A 27,793-nucleotide genomic window follows, 5' to 3' on the forward strand; every position below is an offset into this window, starting at 1 on the left:
TGCCCGGCTAATTTTTTGTATTTTTAGTAGAGACGGGGTTTCACCATGTTAGCCAAGATGGTCTCAATCTCCTGACCTCGTTCGTGATCCACCCGCCTCGGCCTCCCAAAGTGCTGGGATTACAGGTGTGAGCCACCGCGCCCAGCCGAGATATCTTTTAAAAATAAAATTTAAATAGACAGTGAGTTTATCAACACAGCCATACACCAGACAGGCCTGGAGGCACGTGCTGGGGCAGACAGTGTGTGCTTTTGGGAGGGCAGCCCAGCAGTCAGGTCAGACACAGGCCCCAAGAAATGTGATGGGATGGGAGCAAGGGGAGGTGTCTTAGGAAAGGTACCAACACAGTGCCCAGGGCCAGAAGATATGTCCACATTCAAATTCCTAGAGCCTGTGAATGGGACCTTATATGGAGAATGGGTCTTTGCAGATATAGTTAAATTAAGGATCTTGAGATGAGATCATCTGGGTTACGTAGGTGGGCCCCAGATCCAGTGATCAGTGCCCTTGTAAGAGACAAGAAGAGGCTATGTCTAGCCTAACACAAAGGGGTCATGGAGGAGAGGGTTGGGTGGAACATGGGGGCTGCCTGGGCCTACCTTTTCATGAGTGGTTTCTGGAGAGAGCTTGGGGTGGGTGCCAGACCCCGGGGGGAGTGGGTAGCACTGCTGGGCTCACCGTGGCTTTGAGAAGCCCAGCCTTTAACTGACCCTCAGGGACACTAAAATTACTCGAGGTTTTCAATCAGTTTAAATTCCTTTACTTGTGGGATTCTCTTCGGTTTGCCGGCCTCCGATTGACTGTAAATCTGCATGCGATATTTTTCAGAATGTATTGTTCACTATCACAATGGGCCTCCTAAATCTCAAGATTTCCTGATTTGTATGTGCTTTTATTTTTACTTTTTTGTTTTATAAAAATGCATCTTCCTCAGATGATTGGATTAGAGATGGTTTTTAAACGTTTCATAGGAAGTCCCATGTCCATTCTTTCTTGAGCATTTCTGAACATCTGCATCTTTGACTCCAGTTTCCTAGTAGAGCCGGCATCTCTGTGGCAGGGCTTCCCGGTGCCCTCGGGAGCCCAGGGATGGGCTCATCTGAGACCAGCCTGATCTCCTGTATGGTGGCTTAGCCTGAGTTGGGTTTGGCAGGGGTGTCCGGGTCAATGGGGAGCAGCAGCTCGGGGAGAAGAGTGTGCGTATGTGCTTGGCACTGGGGTCTTTCTAACAGGTGTGACACATGCTGTCCCATCCTGTGGAAGGACCTTCCCTCTCTGCCCTGGAGAGACCGTCTTGGCCTTTGACTTGCCTCCTCCCAGCCCCGTCCATCCCACATCCCAGACCTCACCCTAAAGCCAGAGTGCAGACTGTTAGCCTAGCAACCTCCACAGGGGCGGCCTCGTCTTTCAGGTATCTCAGAGTCTAAGAGTTCCTTAAAAAACTCTTTGTCCAATATATACACCTATAATTTGTCCATATACATTTTTTTTTTTTTGAGACAGAGTCTCACTCTCTTGACCAGGCTGGAGTGCAATGGTGCGATCTCGGCTCACTGCAACCTCCACCTCCCGGGTTCAAGCAGTTCTGGTACCTCAGCCTCCCGAGTAGCTGGGATTACGAGCATGTGCCACCACACCCAGCTAATTTTTGTATTTTTTGTAGAGAAAGGGTTTCGCCATCATGGCCAAGCTGGTCTCGAACTCCTGGCCTCAGGCGATCCGCCTGCCTTAGCCTCCCAGAGTGTTGGGATTACAGGCGTGAGCCACCATGCCCGTCCAGAAGTCAGACCTTTCTCAACACTGCTTTTTCTCACTGGATAAAGATAAAACCCACACAGGATCTCCTGGGCAGACACCTGTGTAAACTAGCCTGGCGTGCATACCCACCCTCTGCCCCCAAGGCCTTCTGGTCAGGGACAAGACATCTGTTCCCTGCCCAGGACAGCTGGCAGTCAGAAAGGGTAGCTCATTCCTACCTAACAAGCCCCAGGCTGTTGAACACGCCAGCCCACTGGGCCACGAAATGACTGGGACTCATTTCAGGTGAAGACAGGTCCTTTCTAGGTCTGGCCTTAGGCAAGTAATGTTTCTCAGCAGCCAAAAAAGCTGGTGGGATGAAGGGTGGTCCTGACCCAGAAGTTGATACCTGGGGTCTCATAAGTGTCCAGTGTCACTTCTTTTCTTTTCCTTCTCTTCTCTTCTCTTCTCTTCTCTTCTCTTCTCTTTTGAGACAGAGTTTTGCTCTTGTTGCCCAGGTTGGAGAGGAATGGCACAATCTCAGCTCACTGCAAACTTCACCTCCCTGGTTCAAGTGATTCTCCTGCCTCAGCCTCCCAAGTAGCTGAGACTACAGGCACCTGCCACCACGCCTGGCTAATTTTTGTATTTTTGGTAGAGAGGGGTTTCGCCATGTTGGCCAGGCTGGTCTCAAACTCCTGACCTCAGGTGATCCACCCCCCTCAGCCTCCCAAAGTGCTGGGATTACAGGCACGAGTCACTGTGCCCAGCCCCAGTGTCATTTCCAAGGCTTTGATGTGCCTGTGGGTCACGGTTGCTAAATTGTGTCACCACAAATCATATGTTGAGGTCCTGACCCTGAGTGCCTCAGAATGTCACTGAATGTAGAGAAAGGGTCTTTAAAGAAGTAATTAAGTTAAAATCAGGTCATTAGGGTAGGCTGGTGTCTTTACAAGAAAGGAGGTTAGGACAGACACACACAGAGGAACAACCCTGTGAGGACATGGGGGAAGGCGGCATCTACAAGCCCAGCAGAGAGGCCTCAGGAAGAGCCAGCCTGCTGACACCTTGACCTGGGACTTCCAGCCTCCAGGGCTGAGACGAATTTCTGCTGTTTAAGGCCCCAGCGTTTGGTGGGCACTCTTTTACAGCAGCCCCAGCACACAGGTACTCCACACGCAGAATTTCAAACTGGCTCCCCTGCCTTCTCTCCTGGTCACCGTTAGCTGCCATGTGAGTTTCCTCATTCCTGCCCTGGGCTTGCCCTCATGCCAGGGTGTGTAGGAGAAGTAGCCTGTCATGGAGCCAGAAGCAGAGTAGAGGAACTCCTCCCAAGAAGCCACATTCTGGGGACCTCCCCACCCAGCCCACCCTCCTGGATATGTGTCAAGAGGTCCTTGCATCTGGGCCCCTCTGGGAGCTGGCGTGCAGGGGTGCCATCTCAAAGCCAACCAACAGACTCCTCCACGCGCCCAGGCTCCTGGGAAGGAGGCCCTGGAGGCCCCGACGTCCCTGCATCTCAGCCAGTTCCCACCACCTGTGGCTTGGCCCAAGGGAGGGGATGCCTGTTCTCCCACCTGCCGCTTCAGCGTGGACCTGCCAGGATCTGGGGGTGTCCAGAATCAGCCTGCAATTGCCGAGGGCACCTTGGGCCTCAGGGGAATTTAGCACACCCTGAAACCCATGATACCATGAGGAGCGGGGCTCCGAGAAGAGGCCAGAAATTGGCAGCATGAAAGGACTGGAAAGGCCTATTGTTTATTGACCTGGGAACAGAAGGAGACTGAAATCAAAAGCCCATTAAGACTCAAACTTAGGCCGGGCGCGGTGGCTCAAGCCTGTAATCCCAGCACTTTGGGAGGCCGAGGCGGGTGGATCACGAGGTCAGGAGATCGAGACTATCCTGGCTAACATGGTGAAACCCCGTCTCTACTAAAAATACAAAAAAAAAAAATCTAGCCGGGCGTGGTGGCGGGCGCCTGTAGTCTCAGCTACTTGGGAGGCTGAGGCGGGAGAATGGTGTGAACCCGGGAGGCGGAGCTTGCAGTGAGCCGAGATCGCGCCACTGCACTCCAGCCTGGGAGACACAGCGAGACTCCGTCTCAAAAAAAAAAAAAAAAAAAAAAAAAAAAAAGACTCAAACTTGGCCGGGTGCAGTGGCTCACGCCTGTAACCCCAGCACTTTGGGAGGCCAAGGTGGGCGCATCACGAGGTCAGGAGATTAAGACCGAGGTGAAAACCCGCCCGTCTCTACTAAAAATACGAAAAATTAACCGGGCACAATGGTGAGTGCCTGTAGTCCCAGCTACTCAGGAGGCTGAGTCAGGAGAATGGCGTGAACCCGGGAGGCGGAGCTTGCAGTGAGCCGAGATTGTACCACTGCACTCCAGCCTGGGCGACAGAGCGAGACTCTGTCTCAAAAAAAAAAAAAGACTCAGCCTTGTGTCAAAAATCAGATTAAAGTGTGGTTTACCCACCAACGTGTGTCTTGAGAGAGTGAGAAAGGCAGTGGAGTGGGATGGAAAAGTAACAAAATATACCAGGGTTGAGCATGACACTTGGAAAGAATGTTGGGTGTGGTTCCTATCACATGGAACTGACTGGAGACAGACAAATCAGATGCCTACTAAGTTTACGAGGAAACTGAACTTGCCTGAACTGGAAAAAAGCTTTTGACTGTTTAAACTTGAAAGTAACCTCCCCAAACCTAGATGAGCAGGAGGTGGGCTGTGGGCCCTATTTCCCAGTGCCCGCTTGAATGAGGCCATGGTGGATAACGAACAGGGAAGAACCTTCCAGGAGGCTGAACCAAGGACCATGTAGTTCCTCCCCAAGAGTGGAATCAGGGTCTAACCAAAGACCCTTCTCCATGGCCATAGCTCAGACCCTAGCAGGAGTCATCTCTGCTTGGGCCAGGGGCTCCTGGGTAGCTCCTGTGTTCTTTTCTTTGCTGAATGAGTGTGCTCTTCTGCTGCTGTATAAAGGGTGCAGGTGCAGGTAACTCATTTTCTTAGTTCATTGGCTGGAGGAACATGAAAAATTGCATCTAAACACGATGGAGAAGACTACATACATGTGACCAGCCGCTGTGCTCTGAGGTGAGCTCAGAGGCTGGATCGGGTTTCAGGTGGTCGTCCTTGAGGGTGAGGTGCTCTACGTGTGCAAAGAATACAACAGGGATCTGGTGACTGGAGGGGCAGAACCAAACAGAGATGACCAAGCCTGTCTCCACACACAGCAGGGCCACGTTGCCTTGCCTCCTCTGCAGCGGGTGTGACAATACCACTCATGTCTGGAGTGTGAGCAGAGTGAAATGCTGCTTCCAGGCCTGACCCATTGAAACCTCAGGTGTGTGAGCCTCCCCCAACTCTGTCCCCTTCCAAGGTAACCTTCAAAGCTACCCATTAAGGGTAATGGAGCTACCGGACCAGAGGGGCCTGGATCCCCACATCTTCACCGTTTGGATGAAATCTACCCCACTAGGAAAGCCTGATTTGGACTTTACCTAAGCAAGAAATCAGCCTCACTGTGTGACCCACTAGGGTTTTAGGGTTTATCTGCTGCAGCAGTGACTATGATCTTGACTGACAGTGCCTCATCTGTGAACCTGCAGTTTCAAAATGATGTGAGGAGCCAGAACCAGGCGCCCAGGACAGCAGTGGGCGAGGTTTACATAGCCGTAAACACAAAACTCTCCTTTTCGGATCCCGTCCTGTGTGACAAGCCGTTTACAGGGCTTCGTGTGTGTTAGGTGTTTACGTCATCTTCACAACCCGATAGTTTCACTTTCACCATCTCTGGTTCCAGCTGAGGAAACTGAGGCACAGGGAGGTTAAGTTCCCACGAAGGCAGCAGAACTGGGATTGAAACCCAGGCAGTCCAACTCCAGAACCTCCCTTCCTCCCCCATCCTCTCATGCTTCCCCCATGCCCTCAGCCCCCAAGCTACTGCTTACGGGAGCAGGACTATGGGCCTGGCCAGAGGGCCAGAGACATCAAGTGGAAGGAGCTTCAGACCCAGGGCCGAGCCCCTGGCCTGGCCATGTTCACCAGCCCTTGCACCCTTGTGGATGACTCAGGGCGGATCTTCCTGGGGGTTGGCCAGAGCACTTCCTGACCCCAGAAGGGTGGATCCCAACCCAGAAGCCAGGGGCTGGGTGACCTGCCAGGACCCCATCTGCACTGGAAGGGCTGCACCAGGCTTGGAAGTGAACACTGTTTTCAGCCCAAGGGCCAGGGATGAGGCAGGCATTCGAACTTGTCTGAGGCAGGGCTAATTTTGTCATAAACCCTAAAAATGGACAGCCATATGGCCACATAGTCCCTCCACGGTCAAAGCTGGACAGCTGACAGCTATGAATCCGAAGAGCTCACGATAATTCCATTTTCTCTTGTTAGACAGAGAGAATAATAAGGATAACTGGCTTTTAAAAAAATTATATATTGGGCTGGGCGCAGTGGCTCACGCCTGTAATCCTAACACTTTGGGAGGCTGAGGCGGGCGGATCACTTGAGGTCAGGAGTTCGAGACCAGCCTGGCCAACATGGTGAAACCCTGTCTCTACTGAAAATACAAAAACTAGCTGGGCGTGGTGGCGGGTGCCTGTAATCCCAGCTACTCGGGAGGCTGAGGCACAAGAATTGTTTGGACCCAGGAGGCGGAGGCTTCAGTGAGCTGAGATTGCGCCACTGCACTTCAACCTAGTCGATAGAGCGAGGCTTTGTCTCAAGAAAAAAGAAAGGTCTACCTTCTAGAGACTGGGCATTATATTTCATCTGCTTTTTTTCTTAAGTGCAGCTTCTTAAAGATATTTCAGGAGCAGTGCAGTGTTGGGTGACTGAAGCTCCTCCAAAGTATTTGGGGCTCTTGCAAGAGTGAGGTGATAGAGTAGTGAATGGGGTTGGGGGCTGGCCGGAGGGAAGAGCTTGTACCCTGGGCAGCTGTGTGTTCTCAGGCCGGTGGAGGAAATTACAGAAACACTGTGGCACTTCTGGTAGGAAATGCAAGTCAGATGGTTAACTAGAGCCCGGTAGAGGGTCACACAGAGCCCTGGGACTCACAGCTTTGAGGTGTTTCGTGGCTACCCCTGGGCAGGGCCTTGCAGGGCACTGATGGCCCCAGAGAGTCTCGTCATGGCCCACTAACAGAATGGGTCATGAATCCTTGAAAACCTCTCCTTCACCAACTGTAGCCTGTTTGGAGACCATGGGTTTCCTTAAGAGAAATCATAGCTGAACTGCCTTTGGACGCCTTCGCTGACTATGCAGACCTCAGGGTGGTTTCGGCATTGTCAGACCATTCAGCTGTGGGAATCAGTCTACCCCATAACTAATCTCTTTCCTTTGCAATTCCAGAGCCGAACACTGTCAGCTACAGCCAGTCCAGCTTGATCCACCTGGTGGGGCCTTCAGACTGCACCCTGCACGGCTTTGTGCACGGAGGTAAGAAGGAAGTGCCCTGGTCACTCCATTCCTGTCCCTTGGCTCGTTGTTGCTCCTCTGGGAGCCATGCTGCTGTCTGATACAGTTGAGGCTCTTGTGTTTGGTGAAGTATAAATTTAGATTTTCAAGAAGTTGCACAATAGGCCAGGCGCAGTGGCACATGGCTGTAATCCCAGCACTTTGGGAGATGGAGGCAGGAGGATTGCCTGAGCTTAGGAGTTCAAGACTAGCTTGGGCAACATAGGGAGACCCCCATCTCTACAAAAAAATAAATAATAAGCCAGGAGTGGTGGCCTGTGCCTATGATCCCAGCTACTGGGAGGCTGAGGTGGGAGGATCGCTTGAGCCCAGCAGGTCGAAGTTGCAGTGAGCCGTGATCGTGCCACTACACTTCAGCCTGGGCTACAGAATGAGACCCTATCTCAAAAAAAAAGGTTGAACGATAAATCACAGAAATACGCTGGCGGGTGGGGCGCAGTTGCTCACGCCTGTAATCCCAGCACTTTGGGAGACCAAGATGGGTGGATCACCTGAGGTCAGGAGTTCGAGGCCAGCCTGGCCAACATGGCAAAACCCATCTCTACTAGAAATACAAAAATTAGCCAGGCGTGGTGGCGTGTGCCTGTAGTCCCAGCTACTTAGGAGGCTGAGGCAGGACAATCACCTGAACCTGGGAGGCGGAGGTTGCAGTGAGCCAAGATCACACCACTGCACTCCAGCCTGAGCGACAGAGTGAGATGCCATCTCAAAAAAAAAAAAAAAGAAAGAAAGAAAGAAAGACACTGGCGCCTGTTTTTCAAATTGGTGATAAAAGTTAAACGGATGACTGCGTCCCTGGGGAGGGTCACATGCAGCCTCGGGATCTTCTAGTTGTGAGATGTTTAATGCCTGCTGAGGGTCAGGTCAGGGCCTTGCCAGGGCACTGATGTCCCCAGAGACTAGCATTGTGACTCACTGGCAGTGACTCGTTAATAATGTATTTCCTCTAATGTTTGCATTTATTTTTTCCCAGTAAGTGCAGATCTCTTCTCAAGCAACACAGGCCTTAAAGTTCCTTGCTCAGCTTCCCAGAGTTTGGGAAACATAGCTGGAACGCAAGAGGATTTAGCTCTAGGTTCACAGACGGACACTTTTTACTTTAATAATGTGTAATTATTTTTCATGATTTAAAGAAAATGTAGATAGCATATCAAACCCATAATTTCATGGCTACTGTAATTTTGAAGAAGACCAAAGTAAACTTTTAAAAACAAGTCGGTTGAAGAAAAGCATCAAGGAGATAAGATCATAGTGAAGTAGTATCAGTAAGAGCAGAAGTTGTGAAGGTGCTGTGTGGTTAATGAAGGTTGGGCACAGCTGTTCTGGTTATACTGAGCTATTCATCTGTCCCGAGGCATAACAGGCACTTTTGCACAATGCTGTCATTTATTTTTATTTTTATTTTTTTTTGGAGACGGAGTCTTGCTCTGTCGCCCAGGCTGGAGGGCAGTGGCGCAATCTTGGCTCACTGCAAGCTCCACCTCCTGGGTTCATGCCATTCTCCTGCCTCAGCCTCCCGTGTAGCTGGGACTACAGGTGGCTGCCACCATGCCTGGCTAATTTTTTGTATTTTTGGTAGAGACAGGGTTTCACCCTGTTAGCCAGGATGGTCTTGATCTCCTGACTTTGTGATCCACCCACCACAGCCTCCCAAAATGGTGGGATTACAGGCATGAGCCACTGCGCCCAGCCAATGCTGTCATTTCTAATTGCCTGGAACACCAAGTTCCCCTTTCTTCTCCGTTCAGAAGACTCCTATTTATCCTTCAAAACCCAGCTCAAATGGCACCACTCTGTGCTGGCTTACATTGATATTTCTACCAGGGAGACCTCAGGAGCAGGGACTGGATCGTATTCTTTGTGTTGGCTCCAGCACCCACAGAGAGTCAAAGGCATACCTTGCAGATACTTATTCCATGAATGAGAGGCACCAATCGCTTTCAGGTTTGGGGCAGTGGGTTCTGGGCCTATGAGATGCAGTCTCGCTCTGTTGCCCAGGCTAGAGTTCAGTGACATGATCTGATCTTGTCTCACTTTATCCTGCGCCTCCCGGGTTCAAGAGATTCTCCCGCCTCAGCTTCTGGAGTAGCTGGGATTACAGGCACATGCCACCCCACTCGGCTAATTTTTGCATTTTAAGCAGAGATGGGGTTTTACTATGTTGGCCAGGCTGATCTCAAGCTACTGACCTCAAGTGATCCACCCACCTCGGCCTCCCAAAGTGCTGGGATCACAGGCATGAGCCACCACGTCCAGCCCTGATGTCAGATACGTTTCCAAAGGTTTTTTTTTTTTTTTTTTTGAGACGGAGTCTCGCTGTGTCTCCCAGGCTGGAGTGCAGTGGCGTGATCTCGGCTCACTGCAAGCTCCGCCTCCCGGGTTCACGCCATTCTCCCGCCTCAGCCTCCCAAGTAGCTGAGACTACAGGCGCCCGCCACCACGCCCAGCTAGTTTTTTGTATTTTTAGTAGAGACGGGGTTTCACCATGTTAGCCAGGATAGTCTCCATCTCCTGACCTCGTGATCCACCCGCCTCGGCCTCCCAAAGTGCTGGGATTACAGGCTTGAGCCACCGCGCCCGGCCCGTTTCCAAAGTTTGTTTCTTTTTTAAACTTACCCCCTTTTGTGTTTCTTTTTCCTATTTCATGATTGTTTTCCTCTTTCCACTCAGCGGTGGCTGCACTGCTCTTAAATCTGATTAACCATGGTCTTACCAAGGGAAGCGCCGCTGAATAACAGCACTTCCAGGCCTGTGAGCATTGTGACAATCTGAGTATCTTGCTGCCCCGAGAACAGCTGTCGCCTCGGAGGCATTTCCTCTTTCCCCTCCTTATTGCCCCCATGTCTCTGTCCTCCCTCGAATTCCAGGGTGGGCAGCAGCTCCCTCTTCTGAGTCTGGCCGTCCCAAGTCCAGACTTCTGCCACTTCCGAGTATTGTGTTTGAGACTCACACAGCTCCATTCTGCCTGGAATTTGTGAAACTCTGTGCCACCAGTTTTATTTTGTCGACACGTTAGACGTTCTTCACTAAATGGGGCATTTCCGTCGTCACTGTCTACTTGGTGAAAAGTCCATACCTTTAAGCCCAGTCTTTCTTTATGTTCTGAAAGGCTTCCGTGAGATGCCAGGAGTGGGAGAAATCACTGGAAAAGCCCCTTGGAAGTGTGCAGCATGTCATGTTCATTCACGGTATCTAAGCTGCTTCACTGATACAGGCACATGTTAAGATGTATGTTAAGAAGTGTTTACAAGCCGGGTGCGGTGGCTCAAGCCTGTAATCCCAGCACATTGGGAGGCCAAGGTGGGCACATCATAAGGTCAGGAGATCCAGACCATCCTGGCTAACACAGTGAAACTCCGTCTCTACTAAAAATAGAAAAAATTAGCCGGGCGTGGTGGAGGGCGCCTGTAGTCCCAGCTACTCGGAAGGCTGAGGCAGGAGAATGGCATGAACCCAGGAGGTGGAGGTTGCAGTGAGCCGAGTTTGCACCACTGCACTCTAGCCTGGGCGACAGAGCGAGACTCCATTTCAAAAAAAAAAAAAAAAGTGTTTACAATGGCTTTACAATACTTAATGCCTATTTTAGTAGGGATTTTGTCCCCACAGTTTGTAAAAATCTGTCTAATAATTTTACCAAGCTTAACCTTCTCTCATAGGGCCTGGTAACTCACCAGGAGCGAATGAATAAAATAAACACCATGTTGAAAACACAAACTGTGATTTTACTGATTTTCCTATAGAGTACTGTTGGCAAGAATGGTATCTAAAATCATTTGAATCAAAATCTTCACTAAACTGTAACTCACTAGATGCCAGTTGCAGAAGAAAATGTTGAAATGGATGCCAATTTGGCCTTTATTCTGTAATTTTAGACTGTGCATGTGTCTTTGAACAGCTGTGCCAGAGTCCCGTTTTCTGTGATTTCTACACGCTGGCTAGCCTTGGTCTTGAGGACTTTACACACAGGTCTGGGTGGTGATAAACTCGTGAAGGGTGGCTTGGAAAGGGAGGAGCTGTTCTGGCTGGAATCACAGGTAGAATGAAGTGCTCCCACCAGACACTAGCTCATTGCTGCTTTCCTGGTTGCACGGACAGAACCTCGTGTCTTTAGTTAGGGGAATAGGAAAGATCTGGGGAGTGAGCCCGAGGGTGTGGAGGGTCATCATCCCGTGTGGGAGGAGGGTTGGTGGGGTCTCTGCCATTCTGGGTTGAAGGGCTCGTGGAGGGTGTGGAGCACAGTCATCGTCGCATGCAGGAGGAGGAGGGTTGGTGGTGTGTGTGCAGTTCTGGGCTGAAGGGCATGTGAAGAGGGCAAGCCTGGCTTTGGTTTCTGTCTTCCCTGAGTCCTGAGTGAGTCACTCCATGGTCCCCCACCCTCCTCCGTAGAGTGCTCGGGGTCAGCCCAGAAAAGACCAGTTTCCTCCCTGTTCTCCCCTCCCCTACCCTCACATTTGGTTGTACAGACTGAAGGGGTGACCCAGCAGATATCTGTGGGGGTTCAGACCTCGGGAGAAGGAAGTTCTTGGGGGTCAGGGGTCAGCCAGTAGCCCCGTTCCAGGCAGACCGTGCAGGAGTCTTGAGCATGCATTCTTCACTTCTCAACTTTTGGAGACCTTGGCCTTTTTCTCGGTACTTTATTTTTTATTTTTAAATTAATGATTTTAAACTTAAGTATTATATGGAAATGATCCAGAGGGCTTGTGGGTCTCTCTTCCTCCCATTGCTCCTGCAGGGGTAGCTGCTGTTTCTGGTTCAGGATTCTGTTTCCTAAGCATGAGGTTCTGTTGCTGTCTCTTGATGTGTAAGTTTCAGATGCGTGAGCCCCATCCCTGCTCATCAGGTGAGGTACTGTGATTACTTTCCCTAAAACTGTGCTACTACAATAGCCAACGGTTGCTTTGGGCCCTCCAGCAGCTCCGTAAGCTGCTCTCAGTACAGTCTGCCTGCCACGGAACTGTTCCCTGCCATGTTCCCTGGAGGGCTCCGCCTTCAGTCCTCCTCCTCCACGTTGCTCATTCCTTGCCTGCTCTAAACTGTTCTCCTGGGACGGCCTTTGCCACTCGCCTGGGTTGGATGCCAGGATTCATGGATCTTCAATTTTCCTCTTTGCTGGTTTTGGTGGAACATGTCCTCCAGTGACTTCCCAAGAAAGGCAATATATTAACTGGAATAAAGGCTCAGCTGCCGAATAAAGGCTCAGCTGCCACCCAAACAACTTGGCTTCAACAAGAGAGAGGACTTTTTCTTTTTTTTAACCTAACAATGCAGCTGTGAGCGATCCAGGGCCAATTGGCAGCCCCGTGGTGCTGGGGACCCAGCCTTCTGCTGCCCTGTGGCTCCGCCAGCCCTGGGGTACCCTCTTGGTGAGCCACATGTTGCCTGTCTCTTTATCAGCATCCAGCCCCAAAGGGGTGGAGGGCATGTTGGAAACTGCACCCTCCCCTTTGGCCACAATGTCCTCATGGGGCCACATCTGTGGGTGGGTGAGTGCTGCTGGTCGGATGCGTCTGTTAGACATTGGAGTGACTAGTGACGGAAGGGATAGTCTCTGTCATGGGGCCTAGAGGGTCATCTTCCCGCGCTTTGCATGTCTGAAACGACTTCTGGCTGAGCAGGGTGTTCTAGGGGAAGCGTTCCTTACAGGCCTTGGGAGGCTTTGTTCCATGTCTTCTGGCATCTGAGGTTTCTGCTGGGAAATCCAGGGACTGTAGATTTTCCCTCCACTTTCTGGCCACAACCTCTACCTGTCTGCTGTCCTGATCTTCCCTGCCCATTCCAGCCTTCAGCCCTTGGCCTATCCTTGATCTTCCAGGGACTTTTTATTATGAACCCGTTTATCTGGATAGCAAATCACGTGGTTTGCAGTTTCTGGGTGTTTTTTCTAAGTGAAGTAACATCCTTTTCCACCTCTGGCTCACTGGGGTCACCCCAAGTGTTTGGTAGGTTGGAAGGGGCCCAAGAACTTGCACTGCCCCCTTGCTGCTTGCAATGCTGAGGCTGCTGGTCTGGAGTCCCCACCAGGCCGTGCCATGTCTCTCTCAATCTGCGCTCTAGGCCACCCTTCCTAGGCAGTTTTGGCAGGTGGGCTCACCTCTTGTGTAATTAAAAGTTTGAATTCCATCCATGGACAGCTTTAAAAATTTTTTTTGTGGGTACATAGTAGGTATATATATTTATGGGGTACATGAGATGGTTTGATACAGGCACACAATATGAAACTAGTACGCTGACCAGGCACGGTGGCTCACACCTGTAATCCCAGCACTTTGGGAGGCCAGGGTGGGCAGATCACTTGAGGTCTGGAGTTCGAGACCAGCCTGGCCAACATGATAAAACCCTATCTCTACTAAAAATACAAAAATTAGCTGGGTGTGGTGGCGCGTGCCTGTAATCCCAGCTACTTGGGAGGCAGAGGCAGGAGAATCACTTGTGCCCAGGAGGCGGAGGTTACAGTGAGATAAGATCATGCCACTCCAATCCAGCCAGCCTGGGTGACAAAGCGAGACTCTGTGAAAGAAAGGAAAGGGAAGGGGAGGGGAGGGGAAGGGAGGGGAGGGGAGGGGCACATCATGGAGAATGGGGTATCCATTTCTTCAAGCATTTATCTTTTGTGTTACAAACAATCCACTTATACTCTTTTAGTTATTTTGAAATGTACAGTTAAGTTATTATTGACTATGGTCACCTGCTGTGCTATCAAATAGTAGAGCTTATTCATTCTTTCAATTTTTTAATTAACCATCTCCCCTGGCCCCTGGCAACCACCCATCCTGTAGTCAGCTTTGGAGCCTTCCACTCCGTCTCAGGCTCGTTCCCGGGCCACCAGCTCTACCGAGGGAGATGCAGCCTCCTTTTGCTTAGAGCCAGCCCTTCCTCCCTATCCTGCCCTCTTCTCGCTTCTCTGTCAGATCCGGTTTGTATGTCTCCTGTGCTTGAGGTGATGCTGTTGGCCCCTCCCCTGAGAGGTTGAGCCTGTGGCCTCATCTCTACTGCCTATTAAGGTCACTTGGGGAACTCTTAAAACCACAGACACCCAGACCCCACCCGACAGGTGACCCAGACCCTGGGGGTGGGGGCGAGGGGTGTCCAGGAGCTGTAGTTTCCCAAGCTCCCCAGGGGATTCTCTGGGACAGGCCGGGGCAGCACTGCCGCAGTGAACGTTCTACCCTGGGAAGGAAAACCAGCTGGGAGAAAGGGGCACTCCTGGACTCACGGGTCCACGAGTGTGTTTCCCTTCTGCTCAGCAAGCAAGTTTCCCAGTTCTGAAATCCGTCTTGTCATCTTCCTGGGTACCCTTAAGTGAGCAGCCTAGTACCCATGTTGGGCTATTTTGAGAAGCCGGAAGAAGAACCTCATTCTTACAGTTAGTTACTGTGATCCTCCCTGAATGATACCACAAGAGACCCTAACAGCCGGGGACGGAGGGAGTTGAGATACCATGAGGGGCAGATTGAACCTTGCGGACAGCGGCAACTCCAGCCCTGGCCTGGACCAGCTTTGTTGGGGAACTGGCCCAGCTGGCACCCCCCAACACCGCACATTTGGGGTACATCAGCCTGTCTCTCTCATTTCAGCCTAGATGTGGCCCTCACAGGGCCCTTGTCCGGGGGATGATCCTGGTTGTTCTGGTTCCTTCTCCAGTTCCTGTATCGGGGTCTTTAGAGCGTGAGGGGAGTGGAGGGAGGGCACGGGTTGTTCTTTGGCTTAGAAAAGAACCTCAGTGTTTATTGATCACATCGGTTCTGAGTAAAAACTAACTCTGCTCTGAGACAGAAGTCAAGGTGGGCATCCTCATCGGGAGGGCTTGCTCGGCTCCCATGGTACTGGGAAGCACAGGATGGAGCGTGTGGCAGGGAAGTGGGGCCACAATAGAGCTTCCTAAACTCATCTGAGCCTCAGAAACCATCTTAGAGCTCGTTAAAAATGCAGATTCTGGCTGGACGCAGTGGCTCACACCTGTAATTGCAGCACTTTGGGAGGCCAAGGCAGGTGGATAACTTGAGGTCAGGAGTTTGAGACCAGCCTGGCCATCATGATGAAATCTTGTCTCTACTAAAAATACAAAACTTAGCCAGGTGTAGTGGCAGGCGCCTGTAATCCCAGCTACTTGGGAGGCTGAGGCAGGAGAATCAGTTGAACCTGGGAGGTAGAGGTTACAGTGAGCCAAGATCACGCCCCTGCACTCCATCCAGCCTGGGCAACAGAGCAAGACCCTGTCTCAAACAACAACAACAACAAAAACAGATTCCCTGGCCCTTCTCCAGGAGGTTTTGCTGCAACAGGGCTGGGCTGGGGCCCAGAAACCTGTATTTTTAGCAACAAGTGCCCTGGGTGGCTCTGATGATTCAGGGGCCTCAGAAGCACACAGCTAGAGCATGGGTTTGTCTCCATGAATCCAGCAACCTTGTCCTTCCACCACGTCTGGACCTCTCCAGAACATTGGACATCACTGACCTGGCCACCCTGAGATCCCCTCACAGGGTTTCAGGCCATTATGCTTGCCAGGTCCTTCGTCCTCCCACACTGGTGGGCACCAGGGTGGCTGGGGAATGGGCCCGGGCGTCTGAATGTTAATTGCGCCCTGAGTGGTTCTGCCCGCACCAGGTTGAGGACCCTGGGGCTCTCTGGAGGCTCTGCCTCCTCCTCTTTCACCTGCCCCTGAGTGTGTGGGTATGCCCCTAAGGTCTGCCCTCGCCCTCTTCCCACCTTTTCTCCCACAAGCTCACCTGACCCCTCGGCCTCAGCTTCCGCCTCCAAGTGGCAACTGACGGATTTTCTAATATCCAGCTCAGTCGTTACTCCCAAGCTTCAGCAGCCTGTGGCAGCTTCACCTTGGACCTGCCCTTCCTCTGGATTCCCCACAAGCCGTCCTACTCCTGACTTCTGAAGGTGATGTGAACGGTGCTCTGAGGCTGCGGCCTGCGGCAGCCCTCACCTAACCGAAAGTCTCTGGGCCTCTCTCTCCTCCCCACCAGTGAGATAACGCAGGGATTATAAATAAACGAGATAACACAGGGAAGACAGCACATGGGAGGCATTTAAGAAAGATCAGTTACTTTCATAACGTTTATTACATTAACTTTATTAGTTTTATTATTACAGACATAGAGAATGTTCTGCTCCGTGGAGAACTCAAGCTTTTTTCTCATATCCGGGGGAGCGTTTACAAAATAGGATCATGCACTTGACCACAAAGAGCATTTTAATTATAAGTTCCCTAAAGTGAGACCCATTAAGCCTAAGCCTCCTTAATGAGAACATAGCCCCTGGAAATTGAACACTTCTGCAAATAACCGCCGGCCAAAGAAAAAGTAACATCTGGACTTATGATTATGTAGACGATAATGAAAACTGATTACTTCCTATCAAAATCAGGGAGAGATAGCTAAAGATGTTCTCTGAGTACAAGTGACAAACTTTGAGCTTATTACTTAAAAAGAAAAAATTAAAAATACCTAAGCGTTGGAACTGGAAAAGAAAAATAAAATCCACCCACAGGAAGGAGGCGGAAGGACTCAGGGCAGGAGCGGGCCGACTTTATGTCTCCATCTGCGGAGGACTCAGGGCAGCAGCGGGCGGGCTTTATGTCTCCGTCTGCGACTCTGGGTCCCTCCTCTCCCCATATCTTGGAGCTGTCCTCCCAGCCCCCTACTGCAATCCCCCAAACCCAAGTCTTTAAAACACCACAGAACCTGTAAAGTTTGGGCCATCAGAGCTTGTTCTGCTGTGCCGTCCAAGTCCAGGCACCCTCTGGTTGCAGCCTACTGGGCACTGCCCTGGCACCTGGTTTGCAGCATGGGGTTGTGAGGTCATCACTGAGCCTCTTAACTGGGATGACTCTGCCTCTGCTGCCCAGGCTGGAGACCAGGTCTGTTTTGCCTGCTCTGCCAGCCCCAAGTCACAGTGTGCACAGCTGGGTCAAGGGAGTAAATGAAAGCCGACAGGGTGAGCATGACTGTTGATCGGCCTTGGTGGGGAGTGCTGTCATGGCAGAAAATAGTGGCCAGGACGTAGTGGTTTTCTGTTCTATGCTATCTTCAGTCTATAGTAAAGAGCCACTGGCTAGGCGTAGTGGCTTATGCCTGTAATCCCAGCACTTTGGGAGGCCAAGGCGGGTGGATCATGAGGTCAGAAGATCAAGACCATCCTGGCTAACACAGTGAAACCCCATCTCTACTAAATAATACAAAAAATTAGCCGGGCATGGTGGCGGGCGCATGTAGTCCCAGCTATTCGGGAGGCTGAGGCAGGAGAATGGCGTGAACCCGGGAGGCAGAGTTTGCAGTGAGCCGAGATTGCGCCACTGCACTCCAGCCTGGGTGAAAGAGCCACTGACCCTGCCAGCTATGAGAGTCTAGGAGGGTCTGGGGAGATGTACTGGCTGTGCTGAGAGCCCTCTGCCCGGTCGCTGCTCCCTCCGCCCAGTCGCTGTACCTTCCGTCCAGTTGCTGTTCCCTTCACCAGGTCACTGTTCCCTCCACCTGGTTGCGCTTCCCTCTACCTGTTGCGGTTCTCTCTGCCTGGTCGCGGTTCCCTCCACCTGGTTGCTGTTGCCTCTGCCTGTTGCTGTTCCTTCTGCCTATTGCAGTTCCCTCTGCCATGTTGTCATTCCCTCTGCCTGGTCGCTGTTCCCTCCACCTGTGGCTATTCCTTATGCCTGTTGCGGTTTCCTCTGCCTGGTTGCAGTTCCCTCCATCTGTTGCTGTTCCCTCTGCCTGGTCGTGGTTTCCTCTGCCTGTTGCTGTTCCTTCTGCCTGTTGCGGTTTCCCCTACCCGGTTGTGGTTCCCTCTGCCCTGTTGTAGTTCCCTCTGCCCAGTTATAGTTCCCTCTGCCTGGTGGTGGTTCCCTCTGCCTGTTGCTGTTCCTTCTGCCTGTTGCAGTTCCCTCTGCCTGGTTGTGGTTCCCTCTGCCTGGCTGTAGTTCCTTCTGCCCTGTTGTAGTTCCCTCTGCCCTGTTGTAGTTCCCTCTGCCCTGTCACAGTTCACTCCGCCTGTGGCTGTTCCTTCTGCCTGTTGCAGTTCCCTCTGCCTGGTTGCAGTTCCCTCCTCCTGTTGCAGTTCCCTCTGCCTGGTCGTGGTCCAATGCCTGTTGCAGTTCCCTCTGCCTGGTCGTGGTCCAATGCCTGTTGCAGTTCCCTCTGCCTGTTGCCGTTCCCTCCGCCTGTTGCCATTCCCTCTGTCTGGTTGCTGTTCCCTCCAACGGCAAGGCTGCCTGTGTTTTTCTTCAGGTCTCTACAGAAAAGGAAAGAGACCTCTCATGAGAACCCTGTATAAATTAGACTGCCTCTGCTTACTTTTTATTCCAAAGCACCATCACTCCTGACACTTTCCTATGGCCTCTGCACCCCAGAATGAAAGTAGACACAGGTGGGGACCTGTGTCTGTTCACTGTTGCGTTCCCACTTAGTGCAGGGCCTGGAATGGAGTCAGCACTCAGTAGCTGAATGACTGGCCTGGGAAGAATGATGGTCCTGCGTGGGAAGGACTGCGGAGTGTGCTGGCCCCGCGCAGTCAGCCCCACCCAGAGGAGCATGCGAGGCTGCGCATGCGCTATACAGAGCGTGCGTGTCTGCGCATGCGCTGCACATGAGGCACACGTAATGACCACTCTCTATCTCGAGAACCAGTGACCAGGCGCCTCCTGTGTGCCGAGCCCCTCCGTGCTCCACCAGGGAAGCTGTGAACAAGATACAGCCCTGCTGGTCAGTTGGGAGTCGGACCTCCTGCGACAAACATCCATGCGGGTGTCTAGCTACCAGGAAGCCAAACAATGCTGCTGGGGGTCTTGAGGCCAGGGGTCAGCACAGCTTAGCCTGAGACTGTAGGAGGAGGCAGAGGAAAGAGAGGGGAGAGAAAACATGGCAGGGGGCGCAAGTGAGGCCTCCACCAAGACGCTCTTGTTCACTTGGTCTTCTTGGGGCAGTTGTGAAAAAACAGTCTTTTACACCTGCAGGAGGAGTTGACTTTCACTGAAAAATGTGAAAGAGGGCTCAGTTGCTCTTTTCCAATTCTGTGACCTTGTTTGACTGGAGCCCCCGCTGCTGCGTGGGACCCAATGCACCAGACCCTCAGCGGTGGGGGAAGGAAGGAAAGAGGTGGACAAAGAGGGCACGTTCCCTACTCTTGAGGAACTTCTGGTCTAGGGGGGTCAGGAGGTGAACAAGCAAACACTCTGGGACGTCGCTTTCTTCCTTGTGAAGCTGAGTGGCATAGGCTGCAGCTAGATTCCTTCTAGTACTCGCCTTCTAGGATCTTGGTGTTTGAAAATGTCGTTCTCCACAACATTCTGGAGCTCCAAAGAACAGCTTCGTGTCCATCCTGATACTTAGCAGGGGAGCGGGACGTCGGGACTGGTGAACTTGAACGCCGAGATGGTGTCAACCCTGAAAACCTGGGCCCCTCCCTCCTTGACTGGGTGTGGGGTTCGTGCTGCCCCAGTCCAGGCATCCTACGGGCACCTGTCCCAGGAACTCACTTTGTTCTGCCCACACTGGGTCCTCCTCTCAGCCGGGTACCTGGTGGCCAGCACATCATCCCTCTCAAATCATGGGGCACTGACCCCTTTCCAGAAATACAGAGTATTTGGTTGAGGTCATGCAGTGAACCATAAGAACATCCTTCTCTACCTGTGTATGGGTCGGGTGGGGGATTTTTTCTTTTCTTTTTCTTTTGGTGCCACGTTATCCAGCGTGTGCTTCTCTCTTTAGCTGTGGTTGCCAGGGGCATGTGTGGCAGTTACCTACTGAAAGCATTTCCCTGTTCCAAGTGATGAACACAAACTCTTTTTTTTTTTTGAGACAGAGTCTCGCTCTGTTGCCCAGGCTGAAGTGCAGTGGCCGGATCTCAGCTCACTGCAAGCTCCGCCTCCCGGGTTCACGCCATTCTCCTGCCTCAGCCTCACGAGTAGCTGGGACTACAGGTGCCCGCCACCTCGCCCGGCTAGTTTTTTGTATTTTTTAGTAGAGTCGGGGTTTCACCGGGTTAGCCAGGATGGTCTCGATCTCCTGACCTCGTGATCCACCCATCTCGGCCTCCCAAAGTGCTGGGATTACAGGCTTGAGCCACCGCGCCCGGCTGAACACAAACTCTTAAACAGGAGCGTCACCTGGACTCTTGGAAGGAAACTGACACCCCACCAAAATTTCTGGCCCTTCCAGAAAGTGACCTTGCTTTGGTAGACTCCAGGCTGCGGTCGCAGCCTCTCACTGGCCTATCCTTCCCAGGGGTGGGCCTGGGGGCTCGTGTGTTGCTGCAGCCTCCTCTTGCTTGGGCCTCCATGGCAGTTGGGATGCAAAATCCATCTACCCTTTCTCTGCTTCCTTATTTTGAAAGTGAAGCGTGGATACTCAAAACATCAGGAAGCAGTCAAGACCTCCCCCCTTCCCTGTTTCAGACTCTATAGAGTGTGAGGAATAAATGGACGTGGGCAGCTTTTGGCCCTTCTCCCTGGGTCTGTGATGCTCCCAGACATCTGGGAACCACTTAGTGAATATTCCTCTGTCCGTGGTCCCAGCCACAGAGAGGCAGGTTACAGGACCTGGGAGGGAGAGGCCAGGACTGTCTCGTAGGCTCTTACTCAACTGGATCTTTTCAGAACTCTTGTAATTACTAAAGGGTAGGGTATTTAAAACAAGATGAAGTTACTATCATTTTCTTAATATAGGAGGCTGGCGCCCACGCTCCGTCAGTTGGGATTAAATATAGAAATGGGGGCATCTCAGCTTGCTGCCCACGGAGCAGACAGCGGCACATGGCCTCCGAGCTGTGAACTGCTGCCTTGGATTTGCAGGCAAGCCTGACCCAGTCACGATCCAGGCCTTGGGAGAAGAAAATGAAGCCTCTATTTTTAAACCAGTTGACAGATCAATACTAAAAAAAAAAAAAAAAAAAAAGACGCAAAACAAAAACCTGTAAGCAGTTAAATGTTACAATTATAAAAATATCTTTGGTATCTAACGTGTATACATTAGTGGCCAAGAAAGTCTTGTTTTTTTCCACGTAATTCTTGAAACAAATGCAGCTCCAAGGACAGTGGGTTCTACAATTTTGTTGTCATCTTTTAAATTACAGATCTTGGGAGATGAGGACGGCCCGCGGTGGACTGTAATGTGCCAAAGTTATTTTCCAACGTTGGCAGCACCCGTTGTGCCTGCAGTGGGGGAAATTGATGAGGCTTTTCAGTAGGAACCTGGAAAGAAGCGTCTTGGAGAAAACTCGGGCACTTGATATCTTAAATACAGCAGAAGAAAGTGAAAGGGAGACGGTGACTTCCGGTGCCAGAGGGCGGGTGGCTCCCTCTGGCAAGGCAGGGGCCCAGGTGGGCAGTGGTGGCAGGAAAGGCAGTTGTGAAACAGGCACTGTGTTTTTCTGGGTTATTTTCTTAAAATTTAGTTTTTTCAATTAACACATTGATTGTAGTGTCTTGTGTGTGCTGTCACAGACACAGGTACTGTGTGGTAGCAGTCTTGACACGCAGGCCGCGATGGGCACGTGGCTTTCTAATGATCTCACTTGGGCAGGGACCATCCGACCTCATCACTTTCTCTTGGTGGCAAGTAACCAGCAGGCTCGGCACCAGGCCCTACAACAAGATGCCCAGGGCTGTGCCTCGCCAATAGGAGGGAGCGGAGGGCTTGTGATTAACAGTGGTGGATTAGAGTCTCAGTTTTTATGAGATCACTTTCCTTCCCTCTAAGTAGCCAGCAGAGTTCAGCTGACACACAGACCGTGGTTTTTCTATGTTTTTCTCAAGCCCACTGGATCGCCACTAAAAAGTGTGTTTGTGAAAACACAGACTGGGGTGGCTGTAGGCTGAGGCACTGTTTCTCACCAGGTCCGTCTTCTCGGGTGGGTTTCTACTTCCGCCTCTGCTCCGGCTGCCTCTGCCTCAACACCTGCAGGGACTGGGAGCCTTCACTGTTGCAAGGCCAAATGCTTGATTTTTAATTTTTAATTTTTATTATTATACTTTAAGTTGTAGGGTACATGTGCACAACATGCAGGTTTGTTACATATGTATACATGCGCCATGTTGGTGTGCTGCACCCATTAACTCGTCATTTACATTAGGTATATGTCCTAATGCTATCCCTCCCCCCTACCCCCTCCCCATAATAGGACCCGGTATGTGATGTTCCCCTTCCTGTATCCAAGTGATCTCATTGTTCAATTCCCACCTGTGAGTGAGAACATGCGGTATTTGGTTTTCTGTTCTTGCGATAGTTTGCTGAGAATGATGGTGTCCAGCTGTGTCCATGTCCCACAAAGGACACAAACTCATCCTTTTTTATGGCTGCATAGTATTCCATGGTGTATATGTGCCACATTTTCTTCATCCAGTCTGTCAAACGCTTGATTTTTAGACCGTTCTAATCGTTTCCCTGAGAAAGCTTATCTCATGAGTCGTAAAGTTGGCCTTGAGCTGGCCCAGGATCCTACTATGACTTCTCTGGGAGGTGCAGGTGACCTGAAGTGGACAAAGATCCTTCCAGGTGAGATCCTGTGGGAGCTCAGAGCCCTCCTGCCTGCTCCCCTGGCCAGTGTCCATGAGGCCAGCCCAGGTCTTGGAAGATCTCCTTGTCTGTCAAAGTCAGGATTTCCCACTGCTCGTGAGTCACTGTTCCTGGTCCTTAGAATAAAACTCCAGGTATAGGGTATAATCTGATAATAGACATACGTGGTGGGATTATGACAGCCCCCCTGGCCTGGGCCCTAGAATAGCATTGACTCCATCCACCAGTCTTGGCCTTTTCCATCATTGGTATAAAGTTGTTTCATAGCAGGTCTGCAGCTGATCTAAACTCTGCATGGTTTCCCAGGCCGCTGCGTGTGTGCTGGCTGCTGGGGCTGGAGGAGGCTGTCCCCATAAATGTCGCTGCCCAGCTCACACAGCAAGATCATTTTGAATGTGGGCTTGGTTTTCTGGCCGGTCATCAAGCTCACCTGGCTTTGGGGTTTCTGGGACTGGATGAGCTTTTCCCACCCTCATCTGTGACTAATTCTTTTTTTTTTTTTTTTTTTTTTTTTTTTTTGAGACAGAGTCTCGCTCTGTCGCCCAGGCTGAAGTGCAGTGGCCGCATCTCAGCTCACTGCAAGCTCCGCCTCCCGGGTTCACGCCATTCTCCTGCCTCAGCCTCCCGAGTAGCTGGGACTACAGGCGCCCGCCACCTCACCCGGCTAGTTTTTTGTATTTTTTAGTAGAGACGGGGTTTCACCGTATTTAGCCAGGCTGGTCTCGATCTCCTGACCTTGTGATCCGCCCGTCTCGGCCTCCCAAAGTGCTGGGATTACAGGCTTGAGCCACCGCGCCCGGCCTTATCTGTGACTAATTCTTGACCCAGATTGTTGTCTGAAGGAGCCCCATACTTTGCGGCTGCGGTAGCTTGCTTGGGCTGATCATGACCTGTTAGTCAGCTTGCATTCATTCATTCATTGATTCATTCATTCAGCAACCATTTCCTGAGCACCAGATGCCAGCTCTGTGTTGGGTCAGGGACATAGGGACAATGAGGCAGGTCCCCACCCAGTGCAGGCGTCCGTGTCACACCACACAGTGTGGTCTGGGGGTGCCGTGTGGAGCCTGCAGGAGCATGGGGGTGGTGAAGTGGGTATTCACGCACCAGGCACTCAACAGCTGCTCACATCTTCCCCTCGGGGTTGGCTGTCATGTGCTTTGGATCCTGTGAGGTTTTCAGTAACATGGGGTCCCTTGTGGAGTCTTATACCAACAAGCTAGCCTTTTGGATAAATGGGGCAAACCCCGGTTTGAAGGAGCTGACTACAACTCCTTCCATTTATTCTCTCATTCTGCTCTCCAGGATGGATGAACAAGGGGTTAATTGTAGGCACTTCCTAACTTCTGAACATTAATTCCAACACGAACCCTTCCTTTCCCTCCTCCTTCACCCACAGCTAAACCACCCTGAGTTGATGACACCAGCTGGTGACCAGCACTGGGCACTCTGGGTCTGTGACTTTGAACACTCCTTCCTGCAGTCATCTTGGGAAGAATTCCACTCCGGATGCGATGTCACCGGACAGGATGGGGAGGCAGCATGGCATTGCCTCTGGTGGCCCAAGGTCAGGTCCGGGCCCATCCTACCCCTAGCAGTGTGACTTTGGAAGCGCAACTCTCCATGTATCTGTTGCCTGGTTTGTAGAATGGAGACAGGGAGGCTTCTGCCTCATCAGGTGCAGTCCAGTGAGACCCTGTGTTGGTCATTCTGTGTTTGTGGAGAGGGGTCGGCCACGTGTCAGGAACAGGTGCTGTCTGGTGAGATTTCATGTTTGTGGAGAGGGGCTGGCCGTGCATCACAGGATCGGGTGGGGTCCGGTGAGATTCTGTGTTTGTGCAGAGGGGAGGGTGCCAGCTGTGCATCATGCACTCAGGCTGCCTCAGTGAACAGACAAAGTTCACGGTTCATGGCACTGACCTTGCAGCCGAGTTCCTCTGTGTGACATGCTGGGCCGCGCCTGGCACCAGCTTCCCCAGCAATGCCAGCCGCTGCCCTCAGTGTCCAGCTCGTGGCCCCCACCCAGCAGCATCAGGACCCTGTGTCTGCGTGCTGTCCTGGCTCCTGATGCTAGGCTTCGGTGTCCCTTCCTTTCTTCGTTTCTCTCTCAAAAACTTCTACTTGTCCCTGGCTCATTGGTTCCTAGGAGGACCCTGACTAGCTGCTGGCTGGCGACCTATCTCCCCGGAGGAAGGCTACATGTAATGCACATTTGGTGATAAACTTCTCACGTACTCCAGCTAACAATGTGTCCCCCCAGCACACACGGTCCTCATGTGGCTCGTCGTCATTCCTGTGCTCAGCTGCTGTCACTTCATCACCAGGTTGCCATTTTCTGAATATAAATGGCCAGCGTTTCATGGCAAATGCGGCTGGTCCTGGCCCCCATCAGAGGCTGACAGAGCTTCTGTTGACTGCCCAGAGCAGTATTCCGTATTCAGAGTTGGTCTGTGGGAAATGCCGTGGGATTCCATGGCACACCTGTGCTGGCTGTGTGTGTGCATGGGGCCACTAGTCCAGCTGTTGTGGTCACAAGTCAGTTTCTTTATGAGGCAGATCAACCTAGAATAACTCAGTCTGTGGGCTCCAGCTCTGCCGCTACCAAGCCCCTTACACACACACACTCTCTCTCACACTCGCTCTCTTGCTCTCTGTCTCTCTGGCCACACACACACACACACACACACACACACACACACACACACACTCTCACACTCGCTCTCTTGCTCTCTGTCTCTCTGGCCACACACACACACACACACACACACACACTCGCTGCCTCTCCCTCGCTGTCTCTCTCGCTCTGGGAAGCCATGACCTAGTACCTAGTCAGGAGGTGGCCGCGTGGGCCTCTCTGCCCTCTGTGTGTGGTGCGTGGTGAGGGGAGGCCGACTGTCCTCTGGATCCCTCCTTTGCCCACCTGAGCCAAGTGTGTGGGTGTTCAGCCACACGTGACCTGGTGTTCTGAGCTATTTCATTTTTCTTTCCTTTTCTGTTCAGCCTCCAAACCTCAGATCTGTCCCCAAAGCCCTAAATTAAATTAGTGTTCAGCTCAACAGATGTCCACCAAATCCCCACGTCCCATGATAGCAGCTGCCATTACTGAGCAGCCGCATGGCCATCCCGTTTGCTCCTCAGTCACCTTGCCTATGGGCGCCATCACCTCCTCTGCCTGACAGACACAGAGCCCACGGCTCAGGGAGGGCAACCTGCCTGCCCAAGGTCACCCAGCCAGCAGTGGCGGAGGTGATGGGGACTCACTCCCAGCCAGGCTGTGGCAGTGACTCACACGCTCTAGACAGGAACAGAGGGACTCAAGCCCCTCAAGCATGGGTGATGGGGCAGGGGGATTCATACCAGGCCTCATCCCAGACTCTGATCCTGAACCACACTGTGGTGGGGGGCACGCTCACAGGTGAGTGTGGTCAATTCAGAAGCTGAGGCTTCCCCCTCCAAGGAAGCCCTCGATATTGACATATGGATGATCCTATTCTGTTTTGTGTTTTCACTTCCTTGCCGTCCTGGGCTAGGGACCTGGCCTGACCATCCTCTACCCTGTGAGGCCTGGGCTTGCTGGGCCTTTATGGAGGCCCCTTGCCATGGGGGAGAGACCAGGACAGCCTGGTGGTGGCTTAGCCAAGCTGCACCTTCTATTTCCAATAACAATGTAAAACCACTTTGCAGAACTGTGAGAGCCAAGCCGCCTGAAGCCCAGAGGAGCTCTGCCCTGCCTGGCACATGGAGTGGCATCTTATTTGCTTGAGGGAGAAAATCTGGTGCCTAGGATTCTTTCCCCAGCCAAACAGCTGTTTTCCCAGTATTTCACCTGCGTTCTTTCTTTAGAATCGGACCTCTGTGTGACTTAGGGCCTCCGTTGTTCATTTGAAAATGGGGATGCTGATTGAAAAATGGAGATGCAGCTGGGCGCAGTGGCTCACACCTGTAATCCCAGCACTTTGGGAGACCGAGGCAGGTGGATCACTTGAGGTCAGGAGTTTGAGACCAGCCTGGCCAACATGGTGAAACCCCATCTCCACTAAAAATACAAAAATTAGCCGGGCGTGGCGACAAGCTCCTGTAATCCCAGCTACTCAGGAGGCTGACGCAGGAGAATCGCTTGAACCTGGGAGGCAGAGGTTGCAGTGAGCCGAGGTTGCACCACTGCACTCCAGCCTGGGAGACAGAGAGAGACTCCTTCTCAAAAAGAAAAAGAAAGACGGGGATGCTGATGCCCTCAGCACAGGTTGAGCCGAACAGATGCGCCAGGTCTTTGAAAGGACAGGCAGAAGTGCAGTGAATGTGAATCTGGTCCCTCCTCCCCTCATCTGTTCTACCTCATTTAGTAGCATCTTCTTTTAGCTCCTGTGAGAAAAGTCATGCTAATAGAAACATAATGCTTTCATCAGTAACACCCATGTCTCTGTTTTAGCTTTTTATTTTGGGAATGCTCAGATATACACAAAAAACAGAGTATAGAGCATCTCAAGCCCCTGGGTATTCGTCTCCCGGCACCAGCAGTGGGCAACACCTGCCCATTCCTGCCTCACCTCTTTCCCACTGCAGTGTTTTGAAGCAGATCTCAGATACTATCTCTGAAAGATAACTTCTTACCTTGAACACCCACAATAGTGCTATCACATCCTCCCAAACACACTTACAAGCCCTTAGTCTCGTTGAATACCCAATCAGTGTTCACGTCTCCCCAGTTGCTCATCTTTTTCTCCAGTCGGTAGAGTCCAATGCCCACAAGATGCGTGCCTCTCATTAGGTGGATATGTTTCTTGAAGAATGGGGTCCCCGTGGGGGGGACTAGGCAGGAGTTGAGCAGCAAGGGGCCTCGCTGGCCTCTGCCCGGGGCCCCCACGAATTCTGCTCTTTCCAGCTTCACCTGCTGCATGCTATGGGCATTTGATTCCCACCCTAAATGTGACTCTGTACGAGCCTGGTTTTCGCTTGTGGGATGGAATCTGGTTTTCTGCCTCTGTCTGGATTTTTTAGGAATCATTCTGTGTCCTTGGCTGAGTGCAGTGGCTCACGCCTATAATCCCAACACTTTGGGAGGCC

General features: G+C 51.8%; 1 protein-coding gene across 3 annotated transcripts in view; it reads left to right on the forward strand.

Annotated features, from left to right (window-relative positions):
* Positions 1 to 27,793, forward strand: part of ACOT7 (acyl-CoA thioesterase 7) — a 135,492-nt gene that overhangs the window by 73,025 nt on the left and 34,674 nt on the right. For all 3 annotated transcript variants that reach the window (XM_005544931.4, XM_065530507.1, XM_065530512.1), the window contains exon 6: positions 7,092 to 7,178. In XM_005544931.4, coding sequence (XP_005544988.1) covers positions 7,092 to 7,178 — 87 coding nt within the window. The remainder of the gene's footprint in view (positions 1 to 7,091; positions 7,179 to 27,793) is intronic.

The sequence above is a fragment of the Macaca fascicularis genome, chromosome 1 (genome assembly GCF_037993035.2).
Source record: "Macaca fascicularis isolate 582-1 chromosome 1, T2T-MFA8v1.1".
Classification (NCBI taxonomy): Eukaryota; Metazoa; Chordata; class Mammalia; order Primates; family Cercopithecidae; genus Macaca; species Macaca fascicularis.